This window comes from Leptosomus discolor, chromosome 12 (assembly GCF_034619465.1).
Source record: "Leptosomus discolor isolate bLepDis1 chromosome 12, bLepDis1.hap2, whole genome shotgun sequence".
NCBI lineage: Eukaryota > Metazoa > Chordata > Aves > Leptosomiformes > Leptosomidae > Leptosomus > Leptosomus discolor.
In genome coordinates this window covers 17,718,752-17,739,409 of record NC_141402.1, presented here as the reverse complement: position 1 = coordinate 17,739,409, position 20,658 = coordinate 17,718,752, and the positions used below count along the sequence as shown (strand labels likewise).

At 39.5% G+C, this 20,658-nt stretch overlaps 1 protein-coding gene across 1 annotated transcript; it reads left to right on the top strand.

The window, feature by feature from the left end:
- The first annotated feature begins 300 nt into the window (after nucleotides 1–300).
- On the top strand, nucleotides 301–20,363 carry CCDC34 (coiled-coil domain containing 34). Its single transcript, XM_086472339.1, has 6 exons — nucleotides 301–524; nucleotides 4,282–4,414; nucleotides 6,886–6,993; nucleotides 16,558–16,716; nucleotides 18,379–18,520; nucleotides 20,149–20,363. Exons 1-6 carry the CDS (start codon nucleotides 301–303, stop codon nucleotides 20,361–20,363), a joined length of 981 nt encoding a protein of 326 aa, XP_086328465.1.
- The last annotated feature ends 295 nt before the right edge of the window (nucleotides 20,364–20,658 follow it).

Here is a 20,658-nt window from a genome sequence, read left to right as displayed (position 1 = left end):
GCGCGGAGGGGGGGGCCGTCGGGCGGCGGGAGGCGGGGCGCGTGCTGCGAGAGGGCGAGGCGATTGGCGGCGCGGCGTCCCGGTTGCCGTGGCGGCGGCGGCGGCGGCGGCGGAGGTGGGGGGAGGGGGGGGAAGCCGCGGGGGCCGCCGGGAGCGCGGGTCGTGCCGCGCTGTCTGCGCGTGCTGCTGGCCGGCGGTGGCGGCTGGCGGCCGTTAGCCGCCGTTAGCCGCCGTTAGCCGCCGTTGGCCGCCGCCCGCTCCCTCAGGTGCCGCCCGCTCCTTCAGGTGCCACCCGCCGGCATGAGCAGTGGCGCCCGAGCCCGCGGCGGGAGGAGGAGGGCCGCCCGCCTCAGCCCGCCGTCCTCCGCCAGCTCCGAGGGCGAGGAGCCCCTCAGTCTCTCCGGCTGCTCCCCGCTCTCCCCCGCGTCCCGCCCCAGTTCCCCGAGCGGCGAGGAGGAGGAGGAGGAGGAGAAGGAGGAGGAGGAGGAGCGGGCGGCGGCCTCCCGGAGCCGGCGAGGCCATAGGTAACCCCTGCGTCTGGGCCCAGGTTCGAGCAGGGAGCTCGGGGCCGCCCCTTGCGTGAGGAGCCGGACTCGCACCCGCCGCCCTCCGCTTGGGGCCTTTGTTGGGGAAGGAAGGTTATTTCACAGGAATATCCATTTGCTTGCGTAGACGAGCGCTTGAGGCCCCTCCTTCCCTTGGGAGGTCGTGGGTGACGGCAGTCTTTTGTACGGGCAGTTGCTTTTTTTCGTGGGTTTGAAAAATAGGTAAGCTGTTGTCCTGAGCCTCGGGGGCGTTGCAAGTTAAAAAGGTACAGCCGTTCCAGTTCAGCCTTTTAAACGCTCTTAGAGACTAAAGGGCTATTTTCCCTAGCGTGTATAGCTGTATCCGGAGTCAGTTTCATGTGTGTACATCGCACAGTTCTTGTTCCTGGGGCTTCATTCCCTTTTAATTATATGCAAACCTAATACTTTTTTTTTTTTTTTCCCCCCCTTGGGATCTTCTCAGTTTGACAGGACAATAAATAAACCTTATTCTTCCTTTTAGAATGGAAGGGGGAAGAGCAGGGAGTGCCTGGAGTATGGCCTTCGCTATGGAAACCTCACAGATGTGTGGGTGACTGGTGGTGGATGTAGCTAGCAGACTGAACTGAGCTAAAAGTGCCGGTGGGGTAAGGGAAGGACAGCTGAGCCTCACGGGGGTGCAGGGTTCCGGTGTGGTTCTCAAACTTCTGTAGAGAGCAGCGAAGGAATATGGATCATGCTGAACTTTTCTTACAAGCATTTCTTGAAAAAGGTGCTAAAAGTCCAGGGAAAGCATTCAAATGTAGTCAGAAATAGAAGCTTCAAAGTGAAAAGGATATTAGCCAGTTTGTGGTCCCTCCTGTTTCAGGTTTTCTGTTACATCTCCTTCCCAATAAGCAATTTTGTTGGTGTACCTTGAAGTTCTCTAGCACGCAGTTCGAACTGCTACACGTCTGCAGCTTGAGATGCTCCTTGAAGCAGCTCTCAAGGTTTTGGGCCTCTTGCTGCAGTATTCCCTGACAGCGGTACGATGCGACTGAAGATGACCTCTGTTAGGGCCTGAGTTGGAACAATCTCGTTAAACTCTGAGGGCACAATGTGTACTTGACTCACACAGACACTGCATCTGAATAATACTGCTGCTGTGTCGTAATAAGTGTCTACCAAATGTTCATATAGCAGCTTCCGTGTATAACTGCCAAGATCTCAAAAGTGTAATAATGAAAAACACTTCTTACATAGCCACTACCCCCCCACGTATGCACATGCTCTCTCAAAGAGTCTTTTTGTTGTTGTTGTCCTCTTAAAGCTACGCAAAAATTAGCTGGAGGCAACATTTCATATGGGAAGTGCGATATTTGCAAAAGAGAAAGGCTGAAACAAGGCCTTGTGAAATGGTGTTAGGCGTTTTCATGCTTTCATTATGGATCAGTGTTATGTTTGATGGTGTGACTTAAGTGAATATATGGTAGATTATAATCACAGTGTTTTCTGTTAATCAGACTTCGGTTCTAATACCAAATGTATCTGATTTGTTTTAAGATACTTACTTAAAAACAAACGTGCACTTGAGAATGTGGTACTTTGAGAAATCTTATTTTAATTATTCTGAGGAAGGTCATAGCTGTGAACATGCTGGCATTTCAGAAAATGGTCCCATGAAATTCAAGGTCTGTGTGGCTCAAAATACATAATCAGTGTGCCAGGGAGAGTGTGACCGGTGACTGGGATGCACACTGAGAAGGATTGGGTTCCAGTCCGTGCGCTGGTGCAGTCTGAGACCTTTAGACACAGTACTGCGGAAGAGGAGAAATGTTTCTCCTAACATTTCTTCATATTGAGCTTGTGTTAGCCTCTGTTTAAACTTCATTTTCTGTTATTTGTTACTTGTATACAATAAGTTTTTAATTTATTACTGCAAATTCTTTTTTGAGAGGTTAACAGCTTGAACTTGATAATTACTGATATGAGAAAACATAGTAAATATTATTTTTCTTAATTCATTCCTCCTACTAGTACTTTTTCTCAAGTTGGTCTAATATGTCAGCATTATTCTAGTACAAGGTGCCATAATGCAAATCGTGCAGAGCAAAGGAATGTATTGAGGAAGTATCCCTGCCCAAAATTTCAAGTCTGGACAAAGTTGCATTGGTTTCCTGAATTTGAATGCGTAATACTTTTATCCTTATCTTTGATAATCTTTCAGAGAGTTATTTTCTAACAAAATGTGGTGTTATGCATTCTTAAGCTGCATCCCTTGTTACACGTACCTGTTTAAAAACGGTCTCTGTTCAATTTTTGGTCTTTGTTAACGCTGCAGCACAGAAGCCCGAGGGTGCAGCAGAACGTGTTGGACAGCACTGGGCTCGGGCGTGCTTGGCCTGTGCTGCTGCTGTCCCTGCCTGTCTGTGGGTCAGGCTGTCCTGGCAGTTCCCTTCTACTCCATCTCTGTGGCAGCACAGGATGAAGAGGTTGGGGGCTGATTCTGTGTGGGTAAAACAACCCTTTTCCAGGTTAATTTCAGTGTGAATCAGTTCGACGTGCCACGGCTTGACCGCAAATAGTCACGACGGTGCACACACGTGTGGGTGACAGCAATGGAGAAGAGCAGGACAAACCTCCAAATGCCCCCACATGCTTTGCATCACAGAAATATATTCTAAAGGTTACTGGGACGTAAAATGTTTTGCAGCAGAATATTGCTGTTCCCTGTGAATACGTAATACTTTTATATTGATGAAAAACTGAAGATTAAAAGATTTATTTCAGGAGCGTTAACGTCATATGCTCGTTTGGGTGCCTCTTGTGTAGCTTGAATTCAGCAAACAGAATTTCTCACTGCAGTGAAGTGTGTACGTAGGTAGGTATTTCCAGAGCCTGTACATCCACATAAAATACTAATGTGGAGTCTAGTTTCACTGTTTTGTTGTTAAGAAAAAAAATCTGTATAAGGCAGAAGAAATCTTATAAAGAAATCTATTGGCAAGTTTTCAGTTTTCATTAACTTAGAGCCTAATAGACTGTCTTATGAGATAGTACATGTATAGAATATTGTAAAAGATATTTCTGGCCTGGGGCTAGGATTGTTACATTATTCATGAGTAAAGAAGTTATGAGCGAGTTATGCAAGGTATCCTATTAAAAGTCTAAGAGAACCTTGTATAACCAAGTCTTGTGTGCAAGCCCTATTTCTTAATGTTTCCTGTGAAAGCTTTTTGGGGTGCAAAACTTTACCTCTTAGAGTGAATGAATGCTTAATGCTGAGGTTGCTTGGTATGAATCCAATTCTGTAGGACTTGAAAGAAGAAAAAATATCTGTGTTTATCCTTTGCTCATGCTAAAGGCCACTTGATACTTGAAGCCTCTCTGCGACCAAGCACAGGATGTTAACTTTAAGTCTCTGATTTCCATCAGTTTCCATATGTGAGAAAGAAGGTGATGCTTTGATGTTTCTGGTGTTAGTTTTTGTTTAGTTCATAAAAGGTGATGATTGAATCTGTTCCGCAGTTTGGAACAGGGGAAAAAAAGAACCACTAACAAGGTAGACTTTAATAAGCAGAACGTAAGGGGCATGGTCAGAGGTGCACCATAGATGCTGTTTATCAATTCTGAGGATTACTAAGCAAGTAGAAAAATGATGTCATTGTCCCAATTTGCCATAAAAGAAACGTCAGTTTTCAAGGCGGTAACACTGCTTCACTTTTCAATCAAATATATGGCAGCTAATATTCTTTCACATTTCTCATTTTTAATTCAGGCAGGCAGCGGACTCTGAAATAGCAGGAGGGAAAAAAGAGTCACCTTTGAAAGATAATCTGTCACCGTGGGAAGAATGGTTCATTGGCAAAGAGAAGGAGCTGCGAGCCCGCTCCCAGGCTAGAGCTGCAGAGGTGAATACATCCCATTGGCTTGATGTTAAGTCTAATAGCAGATAGCGAGCACAGGATTTTTTTTTTTTCTTTTGGCTGTGGAAACACAAGTAGTTTTGCCCATTACTTTTTAGTGTCTTGGGCCTCCGTAGTGTCTGTGTTTGACAATGCTGACGTGATCCATGGTACGTGCGTTCTCTTTTGCTAAATGTTATGCTTCATTGAAGTGGTGCTGTATAATATTTTGCTTATCCAACTGTCAGGTAATGGTTTGAGTTTAAAAGATTAAAACATATTTATATAATTGGTACCTTGATTTTCATCATGGGTACATTCACCTGCATGTAGGTAGTAAAACACGACAGGGCGTGTGCTGGGTGTAAGTATGCCAAGCTACCTGGTTAGATATGAGGCACAGTGTTGTTACCCACTTACTGTGTAATTATACAACTGTTTGGTGTCCTTTCCCAGGATAGGGTTTCCCTGTCCCAGCATTTTTTTCCCCTCCTTCTATCTTTTGGCCTCTTAAAAAAGAATAGTTCTTAAATACTGAGGCTGGGGCAGAATTAAGCGAGAGCGCAGTATCTTTTCTTGATTAATATGTTTGTAGTTGCGATTGGTTAAATGATACTGTTGTTTAAAATCAAATTGGAAGTATTGAGTAGTGGTTAGAACAATCACATCAAAGTTAGATCATTTCTCACTTTAGTTACTGATTTACTACTTGACCTTGAGCAATGCCCTAACCTTTCTGTGATTCACTTTATCTGTAAAGTGAATATAACGTACAGCTGTTTCATGTGGGCTGCCTCGTGTTGTTTATAGAACACCCACTGCTGGAAGGTTCTGGAACTGTCTTTTAGAGCTCAGCATAACACCAAAATGGTTTGTTAAACTCGAGGAATATGTTCTGATCCGTTAATATTCACCACACATTTCATGACTTCCCCTTTAGATTCCAGTTTGGTAATCGTCTCTCCCTGTTTTGATTTTTAAGTACAAAAAATGAGCTGAAGTAATTTCTGGTGTCATGTACAAAATGTGGTTTGTGTACACTTCTCATGTGGTCTTGGCGAGGGATGAGCGCAGTCTGTTCTTATGTATCGCACGATAGCATTTATACGGCACTAAATGTAATCTAGAAGGTGTCCCTCTTAACTATATATTAAGAGCAGTCATAGAACAAGCATTACTTAAAGCCATGTAGAAATAGGTGGAATAGGTAAACCTTTTATTTTTAATTTGTAAGATTTTGAAACCATTAGATGTTAAACTGCAATGTAGGCAACTCGGGTTATATCACGGGAAAAAATACAATCAACCTTTTTGTAAGATGCCAGAAGAGAACAAAGTATGTGATTGTGATATAAAATGTATTACTACATTTGCATATAAAAAGTATTCTAAACTAATATCCTAAGAAACAACTGTGAAATCCCAGATCTTTTGCTGACAGCAGCACCAAGTCTGCCCTGAATGTCGGAAATGTGGATAAACGTTTGGAGTGGATAGTGGGTGGGGTCGTCTAAGGAACTTACACTGCTACCACAGAAACCAGGATCCCTGCAATACAGACATCTCAGAACTCAAAGGAGGTGCCTCAGCACAGCAACAACTGTATTTTCAAACTTTGTCTGTGTGGTGAGAGTTTTCTTTGAGCTCTCTGTAGGCTCCTGGTTTTTTCTTGATATCTTACTAAATTCAAATTTAGTGGCATAAGAAGAGGGGGTTCTCTCTGAAACTGACTGCAGTGTAGGGACCATAACATGCATTTCATGGAAATAATTCCATCTGTCTTTGAAGGTACGAATCTTCACTGAAGAATAGCACTTTGTGCTAATGCTACTGTTAGAGAAGCCTAGGCATCTCAAATTGTCATCTTAGTCATATTTTCTCTTTATATTCTCCTTGGAGAGGTATAAGTGATTGCGTGTGTACTATATGTCCTATAAAGATACAATATTTCAGAATTTCTTTTCTTACCTTCAAAGTAAAGCTCCTTTTTCAAAGTTTGCTAAAATCTACAGTAATTTTTGCTTTAATAAGCTTTGGGTTAAGCCCTAAGGTTCCTGTAGTTCTGGTACAAAACATCACAAGTAAGTAATATTTCACTTAGCTTTTGATGCCTTCCTGAATGCAGAGCAGTACACTATGTAGATTTTAAGTATTGTAGAAAAGTATTGCTGCAAATTAAGATTCTACTGACTGAAAGGGCATTTAAATAAGCTGAGGAATGATTTGTTATGTTGAATTGTTTCCAAAGCCTAATTAAAATATGTATTTCCAGTTCATATTCTAAAAATTATCCATTTCCATTGATTGTGTTTTGTATTTCTCTGTTGACTGTCATTCATCTTTTCCAAATATTAATAAAGGAAGATTTTCAAAATCTAGTGCTTACATGGTTTTACCTGCAGCACTGTTTCCAGCGTTGAGTGTACTGGTGTAGGTGGTCACCACAGCTTTCAGACGTATACTTTTTCTTTAATTAGGAAATGAATATACAGCTTGAGAAGATGAGGCAAAAACAAGAATGTGAAAGGAGGAAAAGAATAGCTGAAGAGAAGCACAAGGAGTGGGTCCAAAAAAAAAGAGAAGAGGTAAATATTGCTTTGGCTGCAAATATTCTAGCACATAGCATGCTTAAGTAAACCTATGTAAAATTTACTTAGACTGTTTGGACAACCATGTTTTTATTTTGCTGAATGAATGGCCGTTTTAACTGAAAATTACAAACCCATGCCAATACAGTTAAATGTTTTTCAAAGGCTGATTTTATTTTTTTTTTTCCATAAGCTATAAAGAGATTTGTTTTCTGAGTAGTTAGGTAACTGCCAATTGGCCTACATCTTGTGCAGCAGCCTTCTGCTAATTATAGCTGAGGTTCTGGTCTTCAGTATATCCTACTTCTTCTGACTTCCTAGGTTCAATGCCCAAGCGTTTTGGGTAAAGTGTGCCTTTTAACTGCCTGCAACGTCTTGTACACCAAGCAGAGCCAGAAGAAGGATTAGTTAAGTACCATTGTGGACAGGGAAATATTATGTTAGAGTTTAGAGGGATGATTGAGGTGTGAGGCCAGATTCAGGAAATTCTCAGTAGACCACAGTTAGCAATTGGGAATTCCTTCATCCAAAAAGTCATTTCTGAGTGGGATCAAAAATTTTTGAAGTTCTCTTGAGAGAGATGCCTGAGTTCAGGGTTGGAAGCAGACAGAATCCTGATCTCAGTGGGGCACTGTACAGCTCCGTGTCACACAAAGCAAGCATGCGTACTGGGTGGTAAAAATGGGAACGTTTGGGAGGTGCTTGGGCTTGTTCAGCCCCTGGTAGGTTGTGGGCATATGTATTCATTGTCTTGCAGTCTGTAGGAATACCAGTTGCTTACCTTTCTGTACTTCTGGTTCTGAATAAAATCAAATGAAAAAAAAATGTGGCAGTAGCTGGGCTAGATATCATACATTTGCCTTCACCATTTCAGAACTCCTTCTTCAGATTCAGTCGAGAACTACTGGAATAACCTGTGTTTGGATCTAATCTAAGTACTCTTAGTTTCAATGCTGGCTGGGTGATTGGCACAAACTTGTTGTAAGCATTTATTTGGTGTAGAAAGGGTCCTTCCTTGTTAAAGTACACAGCAAAAAGTAGTTCTAAAATGCACATTAAACCATAGGTGTCTGTAACTGTTCATTGGCCTGAAAGAGTTTGGGCTGTGTGTTAAAATTGTTCAGTTCAAAACAGTGAAAATTCTTGTTCTCCCCCCTCCCCCCTTTCAGCTTCTATAAACTTCTACCTATTTGGATCTTCCAAAGGCCTTTGACTTCGTGGATTTACTGATTAACTTCTTCTTTTCTATTGTCAATGGGAATAGGAGGTCTTTTTTGTGGTAATCGCATCAGCCCAGAGGACAGAGGGAAAAATGTATTTGTGTCTGGACTTTATCGTATTACATTTTGGAAGAATAAGGTCATCCTTAGGCCATGTCCCAAGCTTTTACCAAAAGTAATCTGAGTTTCATCTAAATCAAATGATTCATTGGCTAGTCTTTTCTGTAAACCACACTCAAATCAAGAACAAACTTAACTTAAAAGCTTAGTTGTCTTTAGGATACTGGCATTTGTGTTGCGTAAACTTTACCACTTCAAGTTTCCACAAGATTACCTGTGAATCTGGACACAGACTGAAGGATAAATATGTAAGTTCAGTGACTAAGAAGGTGTTTAAAACTGCGTGAAGTTTTCACGTGAAGTTTCAGGTTACATTTATGAGCACTGATGGTTGCTGTGATTTTCTTGGGGAGTGTGTATACATCTCATTTTGGGAAAGCTGACTTAATTTCCTCTTAGAAGCATCAAAAGGTGCTCCTTGAGGCAAAACTCACAGGATTCTTCACTGGAGTATGCATTAAGCACTCACCAGTTACTGATTCTGAGCCCCTGTGTGCAGGCTGCAGAAAATGCTTTACTTGACAGGAGCTGGTACTTTGGGGGGGTTACCTCGCTGATCTCCACAAGTCTGTATCCTTTCCCGTTGCTGAATACTCTACTGACGAAGGAAGTTAGGGATGGTTGAGCGTACATGAAACTTTTTCCTTCCTTTTGAGCATCCAGCACCAGGATACACTGCTGGAAAAGTCTTTGTACCATGAATGTGACATACATTTATGTCAGAAGTAGAATGTTTGAATGTGCATAAAAGCGTTCTGCTGGGTTTCTGTATGCCAAGCCAGTTTTCTTGCATTTTGTTACATGGCAAAGTCAGTTGTGGTGCTCTGACTGTACAGTCCTTTAGGGTCAGGTTGGGAAGCAAAGCTTGAGCACTACTTTTGCTCACTGGCTGTTTCATTTTTTGTCGTTTAATACAGATTTAAAACTATATGCTGTGAAGTTTTTTTTAATGCTTCCAATTTTTTTGCATAAACTTTTTGAAAATAAAGGAATCGTAACCATTTAATATTCTTCTATGTAAATAGCTTTTGTGATTTTTGAACTAGAAATGTACACGAACTAGAGATAAGACATTGAAATATGAGCTATCAGAGAACATTCTAATCTGTGAAATATGTTTATGTAAGTATGGCAAAATTTTGCAGCTCACTAGGAATTAAAAGCTTAATAAAATCAACTGTCAGGCACTATCCTGGTTCTACTAATGCCTTTACAATTTTCAGTAAGATACTAGATCTCTGCTGGACAAAAATAGTCTTACTTTCTCTCCTAACATTGGGTCGTTTGTGGGCAAACAGTATATTTAACTAATTTTGTGTTAGATGTGATAAAGCTCTACTTTTAACAAATCACAGGAAGATCATTCAAAATATTTTAACTCTAAAATATCGCCAAACATGCTTTTGATTCCAAAAGAAAATTTATTTGAACCCAACATGATTTTGTGTTTAACTAAAACTTTTATTTCTGAATTAGTTAGATTTATTGATAAAAATGAAGAGGGCATGATTATAAATGCTGAGCAAGCAAAGCTGGTGTTCAGGTCGTATTTTCGTTATTAAAGTAGCCTTGATTTGAGTGGTATGCAGAACTGGACATAGGTCAACAAAGCTGTTAGAATCTGTCTTAATCCTTCTGGCATGTTAAAATGTTTGCTTGATTGCTAATTGCTGTATTTAGACTCCATAACTCCATCCCAGCCAAAACCCAGCACATATACATTCTACATATACTTGAAACAGTAACTGAAATCTCAAAAGCAGAATGTTTGTATCCCCAAATACATTGTTGTTACCATCCTTGTCTTGAGTCTTTAACTGCATGTATTACCTTATGCTATATTAATGTGACATCTAGCAAACTGGTAAGAGCATGAGTAGTGAAGTTACCATTTGACACTGGAAAAACTAATTATTCTAATACCAATTAATTTGACTGTAGCATTTCAAATACTTTCTGCATTGTTGAACAGACAATAATGCATCGCTTTTTATTTTCTCTTAAAAGTAAATGTGAGCAAAGCAGGCGTTAATTATAGAATTTTGATGTTCAGCTTCTTTCGTTGTTCATTTTTTCTTTCAGTAAGTCCCCATTACTTACTGAAAAATAAAATTTTAATGGAAAACAGGTACAGGATGGGAAAACTCTGTTTTGATGATTTTTCTTTGAAAACTTTGTTCTTATAATTTACCTTGCTATTGGCTGATAGTCTTTATAAGAATGGAAAAGCAGTAAGAAATACAAAAGCCTAGAACCAGCACTATAAGATAATGAATGGCCATATTCTTGGAGCAGACTTCCCTTTCTTGCTGTGCTGCGTGATTCCTTCCAGAAGAGAGATTTAGATTCCAACTCTTACTCCAACGACTTTGTTTAGTGCATATTTTATCTCACCATTGCTAATATAGAACACAGATTGTTTGGCAGCTTGAGCATGACTTTCAAGTTAAAAACGTCCTGCTCACTCGTGCTCTCCTCCTTTCATCCAATGAATTGTTAATTGTTTTGTGAGGAGTGGTACTGCTTCGACAGAAGGGGATTGAGAACCCTGTCTTCTCTGGAGCCTGATAGATGGGGTCTTCTCCCCACAGTGGGACGCGGTAGTTTGAATCCCCTCAGGCAGAGAGGTAATGAAATCCGGATCTTCCCTGTCCTAGGTTGATGTTCTAACAGCTGAGCTATTGTTCTGAGTCAAAGCTGTGGTTGCTGCTAAATTTTATAGAGAGCCTGCTGTGCATGCTTTTTGCTGACAGTTTAGACTTGAAAGAGATGCTGAGATGTTCACCTTGTTCAGGACTGAACCCTTTCAAGAAATGTATTTGTGAGGGAAGCTTAAATATCTAGCGTAAATACCTCCCAACCTTGAGAACCAACTGTATTTAAGAATTTAAATTCTCTGTTTAGGTGCCCAAGTCTGTCTTTACATAGCTAAACTTTTTTTATAACTCTGGGCTTAATTTTTTTTTTTTTTTCTGCACATTGTGGGTTTTTCAGCATCTAGACCTGGAGGACTTTACAAGACAGTCGTCTTTTTTTTATTATTTTTTTTTTTAAGCACGGTGTTGATATATCTTTACACAAAACTTTTCTGTGAGGTCACGCATGGCCAGTGCCATGGGTATAATTTTAGGTTGTACCTGAATCTTAATTGTGTCCAGAGTTACCTTTAGACTTCTGTAAGTAGGATGGACTAATTTCTCATGGTTAGTGTAAGAATGAGTTTTAGATAGACTTGTGGAGGAGGAATTCAGGGTGGCAGATGATTAAAAGATGAGTGCTCGTGTATTTCAGCAGCATTCGTGGAGTCTGCGTTTTTCGGAAGACCCCGAGAGCGTTCAGGGACCAAGTATACTAAGACTTGCTGCTTGTCACCTATATGGAGTAGCCACATGAAAGAAAGACAGTTTGGGAGAAAGATCCATGTGTGGAACCATCTTAGAGTTCTCCAGTTACCAAACTGCAGTGAGGTCTGCATTGACTTTGTGTGAACTTGAGTGGTCAATCACAAACCTGCCTGTCAGTAGACGACTGCAGCTCAATGTTGTTTCACTGACCTCTTTTCTAGCCTCTTGTTCTTTTCACGTGCCAATTCTGGAGAGATTAAAGAAGTTTTCCTGTGGGCTCGGCTTGGTGACTGAGCTGTGTAATAGGGCTAAACTGAAAAGATAATAATTAGCCGGACGAGACAGGTTTCTGAGGCTGCTAAATGTGATTGACATTCAGGATTATTTTGAAGATAAATGAGGAAATTTGGATGTATGTTCTGATGTTGGCAGTGTGGACTTTTCCTGTACTTTGCCATCAGCCAGCATAAAATGATGCTAGAATACGGTAGCTAAGATGTCAGAGCGAACAGCTGTAAGATAGAACCGTCGGTTATTTATGAAAACAAAAAAGTTGTCACCTTCTGCAGACCAGAAAAAGGGAAAGGATTGCTGTGAGAAGTATCTTAAAAAAAACAAACCACACCATTAAGTTCTGGAAATATTTCTATTCAGTGACACTCTACATAGAAAATGCAGCGCTGAAAGCAGCTCTGCACTTTACCCTTTCCAGCCGCTCATGTAATCATTGATATGAAAATACAGAAATATGTATTTTATGAATTTTCTTCCAGTTGGGTATAGTGTCTCTGTTTCAATGGCAACTGGACTTTCTTCTGCGTGGAAGATTATTTAATATTTCTACCTGCCATCAAGAAGGTGGGATGCTTCTTCAAATTTTAGGTTCCTTGACAATTCTCCACGTATACGTAGGTCTGATTTTTCTTGAAAAGTTATTAGTTCTGCTGATGAGACATTGGTTTGGCACTGACTCAGCGAGACACATGCTGCCTACTGAGTCACCATGGCTGCTTTGTGGGACGGCTGGATTCGTTTTGGGTGGGGGATTTCCAAGTACTGACCTAGCCCAGGCTTCATTAGGTTCCGAGGCTTGATAGGATCATAGCCCAGAGCAGTGAACCTCAGGGCAGATTTGTATCCTTTCTCCGTAATAATGTGCTTGGGTGGGGTGGCAGGAGAACAAGCCTTTCTTGCAATGAGTAATTGGATGTTTTACAATCAATACCTTAATTTATGTAATACCTGTAATCATATTTTAAAGCGTATGTAAAGTTACTAGTGGTTTGGTGAATAGATCATGTCTGTTTTGAACACAAGATCAAAGAGAATTTTTAAAACTCCATCTGACAACACCAAGCATAAACAAATTATATAATTTCCCTCCCCCCTTATATACGTGGAAGGAGAGTGAAAGGAGGACTGAAGAACATGTGCATTAATATGCGCATTCCTAGCATTTTTGATGGACTTGTATAAGGAAAAGTAATGAAGAAGGGGGGAAGCTGGGAAGACGAGGGTGACAGGAGCTTGACATGAAACAGGTTATCAAAGCAGCTGGGAATGTGGTGTGCCCTAACTTTATGAACGAAAAGCTGTTCTGTGCGTGAGAGAAAGAGGAAGCGTTTCTGATTTGTCTGCAGAATAATTTCTAGGCAGCTGCAAAGTCTGCAATTCTTCAGGGAGTCTCCCCATCTTAAGGTTGTCTCACTGGTAGTAAAACTGAACCATAGTTCTGGCTTTCGTGGTAGTAGGGATGGGATATCACTGTTCACAGAGCATCTGCTTTAACTGTGGGTCAGCCTAGATAAACTCATCTGAAGTATTGTGATTAAAGATACCTGAATTAAGAAGTTTCCCTACTTTTTAATTACAGTCTTTAGAAAGAGTTTTAGTCTATTCTCTATTTATAATTGTTGTCCGTTATTGAACAATTCTCCTAGGTGTGGTAGGAGCCCATTTTTTTCAGTTTTCTCCTATATTTATTTTCATGCTTTTTATATGATAAGCCCTCAGCTAAAGACTGTATCTTTGAAAGATCCTTAGTTTTGCAACTCGCTTTCAAGTATGCTAGAGATAAGCCAGCAAACAACAAAAGATTTGAAATCTTTGTAAACCTCCTTCGCCAATGGTTTTAACTCACTGTTTCAGCATGTATCTCTCATCTACATCAATGCTTTCTGTGGGTCCCAGACTACCATTGTCTTGAAACAGGAGTTAGAGATGCATGTGGGGAATATTTGGTAATGAAGGGACAGAGGAACAGCTCTGAATAAAAGAGGTTAAGATGAATTTTAGATGATGGAGGAGGCAAAGCTTAAAGAATTGGTTATTTGTTTTTCAGGCAGGTGATAGTTAGGGTCTGCATAATTTGCCAAAAATAGATTGTTTTTCCTTTTTAATGTATTGAAGCATGGGTTTGTTTTATGTTGAGAAAGGTCTTGTTTCCATTCTTCACTAGTACAAAAACATTTCAGAATCTCAACTTTTTTTTTTTTTCCAGAATGAAATTGTATTTTTCATTGGTCTTAGGTTAAAATAATTATATCACATGTGCAGGCCTTACAAACAGTGTTACGAAATCGTATTAATAAGATTTCCATTATTTTGTAGTTCTATGGAGTTTGACATTCCAGAATATGCATTGAAGTTGGAGTGTATTCATATCTGACCATTTTCCCTACACGGCAGAGTAGATTCAGCTGATGTTCACTAGAATGTATTGGAAGTGAAATGAAAAAGAAAAAACCAAAACAAAACCCAAACCCAAGGAGAGAATGTAGTTAATAGCAAATTGTTTTGTGAAATTGTGTGCAGTGCGTACACAAATAACTCTTTGTCATCAAATAAGAATATTTGACAAGAGTATACCAAAACAGGAAAACTCAAGGTATCATCATGGTTTAAGTGAAGAAACATCCTCCTTGGAGATGGTGGTAAATACAGTTAATAAGGCATAGCTTGTAAAAGGGGGGCAAAATCCCCACAGTTAATGCATAATTTAGCTGCCGATGTTAAAACTGTAGAGTGCTTCTAGTGCTGGCCAACACAGAACAGGGCACGCTAACTCAAGCAGGAGTCTGCAGTTTAGCATTATGACATGCTCAGAACAAAGGAATGCCAAGAGTAAGCTAAGATTGTGCTTGGAATGATTTCTTTATCGAGGCAATTTCATGTAGTGTGGATAAGCATTCAAACATAAATGCATTTATTATCCATTATGTCCTACAAAAACTCTGCAAATGTTTTAATCTGAAAACAAAGCCTTTTCTCTTTATTGGCCTTGTTTTTGCACCTCGTCATCTCATCCAATAAATGGCAGAAATGAGTTAGTGTTTTGCAGGGCAATATAAGATGAAGTTTTTATTCTATATGGTGCTACTTTATTGGATTATTGATATGGGGGACAAGTATTGAACCAGCAGATATCCTGTTTAGACCAAACTGGGAGAATTGTCCTGGTCCCCTACTCCAGTATTATGGCTTCTGCTTCATCATGCATAATTGGATTTTCAGAAGTGCAATAAATTTGGAAAAAAGGGCAGGGGGAGGGGCCCATGGGGGGAGCAGGGCAGAGCTCTAGCTTTCTGCCTTTTTGTGCTTGTAAGAGGTAAAATGGGAAAGGAAGTCTATTCCTGCTCTGCTTTTAAATGTGTTTTTCCTCTTTTCCATTTATTTGTTATATTTTGCAGCTGTAGTTCTAGGCATTTGACATCCATACTGCCAACTATAATAATGCTGAGTCAGCATGAGTTCCTATTAAAGCTATGTATATCCTTTGTTCAAGAGGAGTATGCAGGCGAGCATACAAGAAAAAAATTCTTGAAAGAAAACCACCATTTTTGTTCAACAGTTCTTTTCTGTGGAGGGGGAACTATCTGATCTCAAATCTTTTATCTGTCCTGCAAGTCCGGAGCACAGCTTGTCTGGTATTTTCCCTCTGTGTGTGTATGCAGGTTCTTCAGAGCTGAGCAAGCTCAGCAGAAGTAATACCGCATCAGTAGAATCCCAGACACTTCATAAAGGTTGCAGGGAAGCGAGAGCTATTGTTAGTCTTCAAATGAAAATACCTCCCTCTCCGGATCAAGAAAATGCCATCGATACGTGCTTATTTGCTCAGAGAATGGTCCCCTAAACATTGTTGTGTACTGTTAGATACACGCACTGAAAAGGTGTAGGAGTGAATGGCAGCTCTGTGTATTGTATCTTCCAAATTATACAGGTCGCGATTTCACTTCACAGTTGGTTAGTGCTTTTCGCCTACCCTAGAATGTGTTTTCTCGTTTTCCCTTTCGTTGTTTGAAGAGAAGAAATACGTAGGTTGATTCATAGAAGTCTGTATGTGAATAAACTGAAGAATATAAAAATGTAGAGAATACCACAAAACAGTTGTATCAATTTATGCTTAAGTGTGCTAAACGACCTGCATATCTCAATGACTCTTAAGAGGGGCCAGTTTGCCTGACTTCCATTTGGAACTGTAGTTTGCTCTGGATTCACTGAAAAGTAAAACTAACACACCATTTTCAAGACTTGCAACATATATTTCCTTCCCAGAAATATTGAGAAGTGTCTGAAGTGTTTATAAAAATGTCTGAATAAATAAAACTGATAATAAACATAATAGCATAAGGAGTCCTGAAAGTAAATTTTTTTTATCGTGTTTTGTGACAAGTTGATATGTTTGAAACTATTTTGTCTGGAACCTAGCAATGAATAGGTTCTGTTGTCGAAGAGCTTCAAACAATATGGTTTTTTGACAGGGTTATGATAATTCTGTTTGTAAGTATGTAATAAAATTAGCTGTATTCCTGAAAAGAATTGCTCATTGAAATATACTGAAAAGTTTCTATTGTGTTTCTTTGATCTATTTCATGTAGGAAAGAAGGGAAAGGGAACGGAAGCTGAGCAAAGAAATGGCAGAAAAAACCACAAGGGAACTAGAAAAAATGCAGTTACGAGAAAAGGCTGAAGTAAAGTATAAAGAATGGTTAAAGAAGAAGAGAGCTGAAGAGGTAGAAAAGAAGAAGAAAGAGAAGGTGTTAATCAACTAATAATTTATTTGGATGAGGCGCCTAATCTGTAACTTTTATTAAATATATTAGTTGATTAAATTGATTAGGATTTATAAAATGTCAGTGTTGTCCGTGAAAAGACCTTGAAAAGTTGTGATGTTAGTGCATTGAAGACGTTGAGGTACGGTCGGCAAAGCAAGGTGCATATTAATGCAGTTTTGTTAATGTTCTTTGCAAACCCGATGCAACTGTGATGTGACAAGGGAAAGAGAAATGCCAATGGCACAGTGTGCCTTTGTTACTGGGGCCTTTGCGGGGTGACCCAGGCAGAAAATAGGCGGCATTCTGGGGCGTTTTTCTCCCAGAACCACTATTATACGTGCCCATATTTCTAGTTAAAAGCATTTTTCTTCATATCCATCTGTACCAAGCTGACGCTAGGAGTTCTAATTTTGGTGTTAGTCACCTATATATTTTTATAATGAGCTTCAGAAGACATCTTACTTGTAAGCTCCCTAAAGTACAGGCTTTGAGGTTCTCTAGTTCACTAGAACAAATGCTCTAACAAGGCTACGCTTGCAGGAATCCTCCAGAATTCCTGTGGAATATCACATACTGCTAATGATTATGCCTGAAAACTATGGAATGTGTGAGCAGATGTCTTATATGTGAAGTTGATTGGTTGTATTTTAATTTAATTAACATTACAGTGTAATTTTTCAGTACAGTATGTAATATTCTAGTACTATACTACTGTTGTAGCTAAGTGGGGGAGGATTGTGGCGAGAAGAGTTTATCTATATTCCCCCTGTAATTACAGCAGTTGTTCTTAAAGTGCAGAACATATTTCTAAGTATTTCACAAGTACATGTAATCATTTATTTGGAATAACTTTACAATACTGTAAGATGTATCAGATCAATTTTCAGGCCTTAATGACCTTAATTTTGCAGTCTCTCAAAGTTTCCCATGTAATTGAAATAGAAATATTCTGTGCTGGTGGTGTTTATTTCCTACTTAACAAACTGAGTCAGTGTCTCTGCTGAGCCTCAAAAATGCACAGCACAAGGACCTTGAAACCCAAGAAAATGAAAGTCATCAGACGGATTTCAACCACATGTGTTCTTTTAGTCGTGTCTTCATGGCGTAGGTTCTTATAAGCCATGTTCACAGTGTCAGTTAAACTTAGTTTAAATCCAGATGCCATACCTAAACATACTATTTTTAATCTTACTTTTGATTAATGGTTCCCCAGGCCTGCTGCAGGCTTGGAGGCAAGCCGGTCATGGCTGATATAGGGCTGTACGACTACGGGCAAATGAGAAGGGTGGTTGGCTGCCCCCGATGCAGTAGCCTTTTCAGGCTAACTGCAGCACAGTCAGCCCTGGTCGTCTGCCCGTTATGCTCAAAATATTGTCTACGTCTAGTCCTCTGAAAGGTTTCTGAGAGCTTTTTCTCAGAGAAACACTGAATTAATGTGGAGGTTGATATCCCCATCCCCAACCCGCTGACTTAGGAAGTTTGCATTTTTTTTCTTTATTGTCAGGAAAATGTATTTGGTTTTGAAAACGTATTTGAAATATATTCATCAGTCTGGAAATCTGCAAAAGATTTATTTACGATTTTGTGTATGTTGTACAGAGCTTTGTCTATAAGTATCCTAGATTATTTTATTTTTATTTTTAGGAAAAAGAAAAAGAAAGGGAAGCCGAGCTACAGGAGAAGAAAGCAAGATCAGAGAAGGTCTTTAAGGAATGGCTACATAATGCTAGAAATAAACCACGCCCTGTTTTGAATGGTTATGGCTTCCCGTGTGGGAATTCTACAGGTTTGTACTTCTACTACACATGTGTAGTCACTTAGGTTTGTGGTTCCTTCCCTCTAATTTTTTAATGTACAATGTTTAAGATTTTCATCCAGTATCTAAGTTGGACACATGGGTATGAATATCTCAAATGGTATAAGTCAGATGAGCTTTTACTTGGAGAGCCTTTGTGCATTTTTCATAGCCCTTCATGTTATTTGGGAGGAAGATTATATTATTTGAGAGAAGAATGTGGGATACCCCAAATTATAACTGACTTTGATCTCGTTTCCCTAGGCATAGGAATCACTAGAGCCAGTTACTGGCTCCTGTGAAGGCAATCAGTTCTGTTGGCATGCCTGTAAAGTGAGCGTTTGTGTTACAGAAGGCGTGTGCCACTTTATCGTGCCTCAGTCCCCCTTAGAAAAGAGGTGGGGTTTGCCACGCAGAGATTAGGAGGAGGCTGACAGAAGTCCTGTCTGGAAAAGGAGACTTGGGAATCAGCCTGTGTTCTGAGCTAAGGTTTCCTTTACCTTTAGCTTTGAACCCGCATCGCACCTTCCTGCCTTCTGCAATACTATTCCTTTTGTGTTTTAAAGGGAAGTGTTAAAGAGAATGCTGTTGATAGCGTGGTGTTTTGTAAGTCTCGCTGAGTTTTTTGTGGGTTTTTTGTGGGTTTTTTGTCATCCCACGTGGTAGAAAAGCAGAAAAGCAGTAAGAAATAATATTGCATTTTATGTTTGAGTGCTTAATTTAATTTTCTTTATATATATATATATATTTGCTTTTATTTTTTCATAGAATTAAAATCATTGTTATTATTTGAATTCACAACAGAAAATGTTTTAGAACCTAAATTCCATGCTGAATGTTTAGGAAAATATATAAAGCAGGTGAACAACCTTTGCTCTTTTGCTTACACCTGTTTGTAGATGATGATACACTTTGCCTTTGTGTTTTCTTTTGGACCTTCATTAACTTCCCCACAGCTGCAATCACTTGTTTAAGTGATTTTTGAAAAATATTTTATGCTCAGTGTTGTTCATGCGATGGGATGTATTACGGACTTTGTTTTACCCAGCCACGTGATGTTTGCACTGAAATTTCACTTCAGACAAATGACTGATAGGCCAACGTGTTCCTTCTGTTGCATTTTAGGTTTTGTGATAATGCTTTATGGGCCCTAGGTTGTTAATTGCAGATTATTAATGTATATGTGGATAATTAGTGTATTTTTCTTCTCAATAAAATAAAGAATAACAGTTAAGCAAAAATATGTGAGCTTTGTATATGTGGTGACAGGAAATTTTATTTATAAATGCTTTGAAATAACGCAAAGTAGCCAGTTCATAGACATACAGCTTTTAGGTCTTCAAAGGACTGAGCATTCTGAGTATTTCCAGCATTCGACCTGCTTATTACTTTCAGTAGAAGTGAAGAGTATGCCAGTTATTGGTAAAAAAAAAAAAAAAAAAAAAAAGTGGAAGATTTATTACTTGGAATCATTTAAATCATGTGATATACCCAAACTGTCTTCCTCTGAAGACACTATTGTGTCTGTGTTAGTCCAGATGATTATTGTAGCTGCTTGCATTGTAAAGATTGTAGTCTAAGTATCCTTTTTAGTTATCTGTATTTTCTAAATGTTTTAGGGTATGCAGGTGGAAATTTGTATCCAGCTCCAGCGTATTGTAACCCCATTCCTTGGAAACCTGTGCTCGTGCCTGCTCCAAAGGAAGACAGTGTTCTTACCGTGAAGAAGAGTAAGAGACCTGTATCTTGTCAGTCACGTGTGCCTTTGCCTGTGGTAATTTATAAGTCCAAGAACACCCCTTGTGTTGGATCCTTGTGCAGAAAGCAGTTATAGTACAGAAAACAAAACTATTACTATGATCTTGAGTGAACTGGGCCGTAATTATGAAGTTGTATGTAGCTATAAGTCCAAAACAGGCTGCTTTTTTTTTTTTTCATCTTTGTGAACTTGTTTTGTATTTATAGCTAACTGACCAATCAGCTTTATTATATGTTTTTTTGTATGTTTCATTTTAGTAAAAACAAAAAGTGTTTTTTAGCCAATTGTAATGAAACTATACCTCAATACCAATAAACCGCACAGATTCATTTCTTCCTTTCCTCCTTTTTTGTTGTTGAAGGAGTTCTTT

Coding starts and splice junctions, on each gene's coding strand:
- CCDC34 (XM_086472339.1), top strand. CDS start 301: ATGAGCAGTGGCGCCCGAGCCCGCGGCGGGAGGAGGAGGGCCGCCCGC. Junction 4,415..6,885: donor CCCAGGCTAGAGCTGCAGAG/GTGAATACATCC, acceptor TTCTTTAATTAG/GAAATGAATATACAGCTTGA. Junction 6,994..16,557: donor TCCAAAAAAAAAGAGAAGAG/GTAAATATTGCT, acceptor TATTTCATGTAG/GAAAGAAGGGAAAGGGAACG.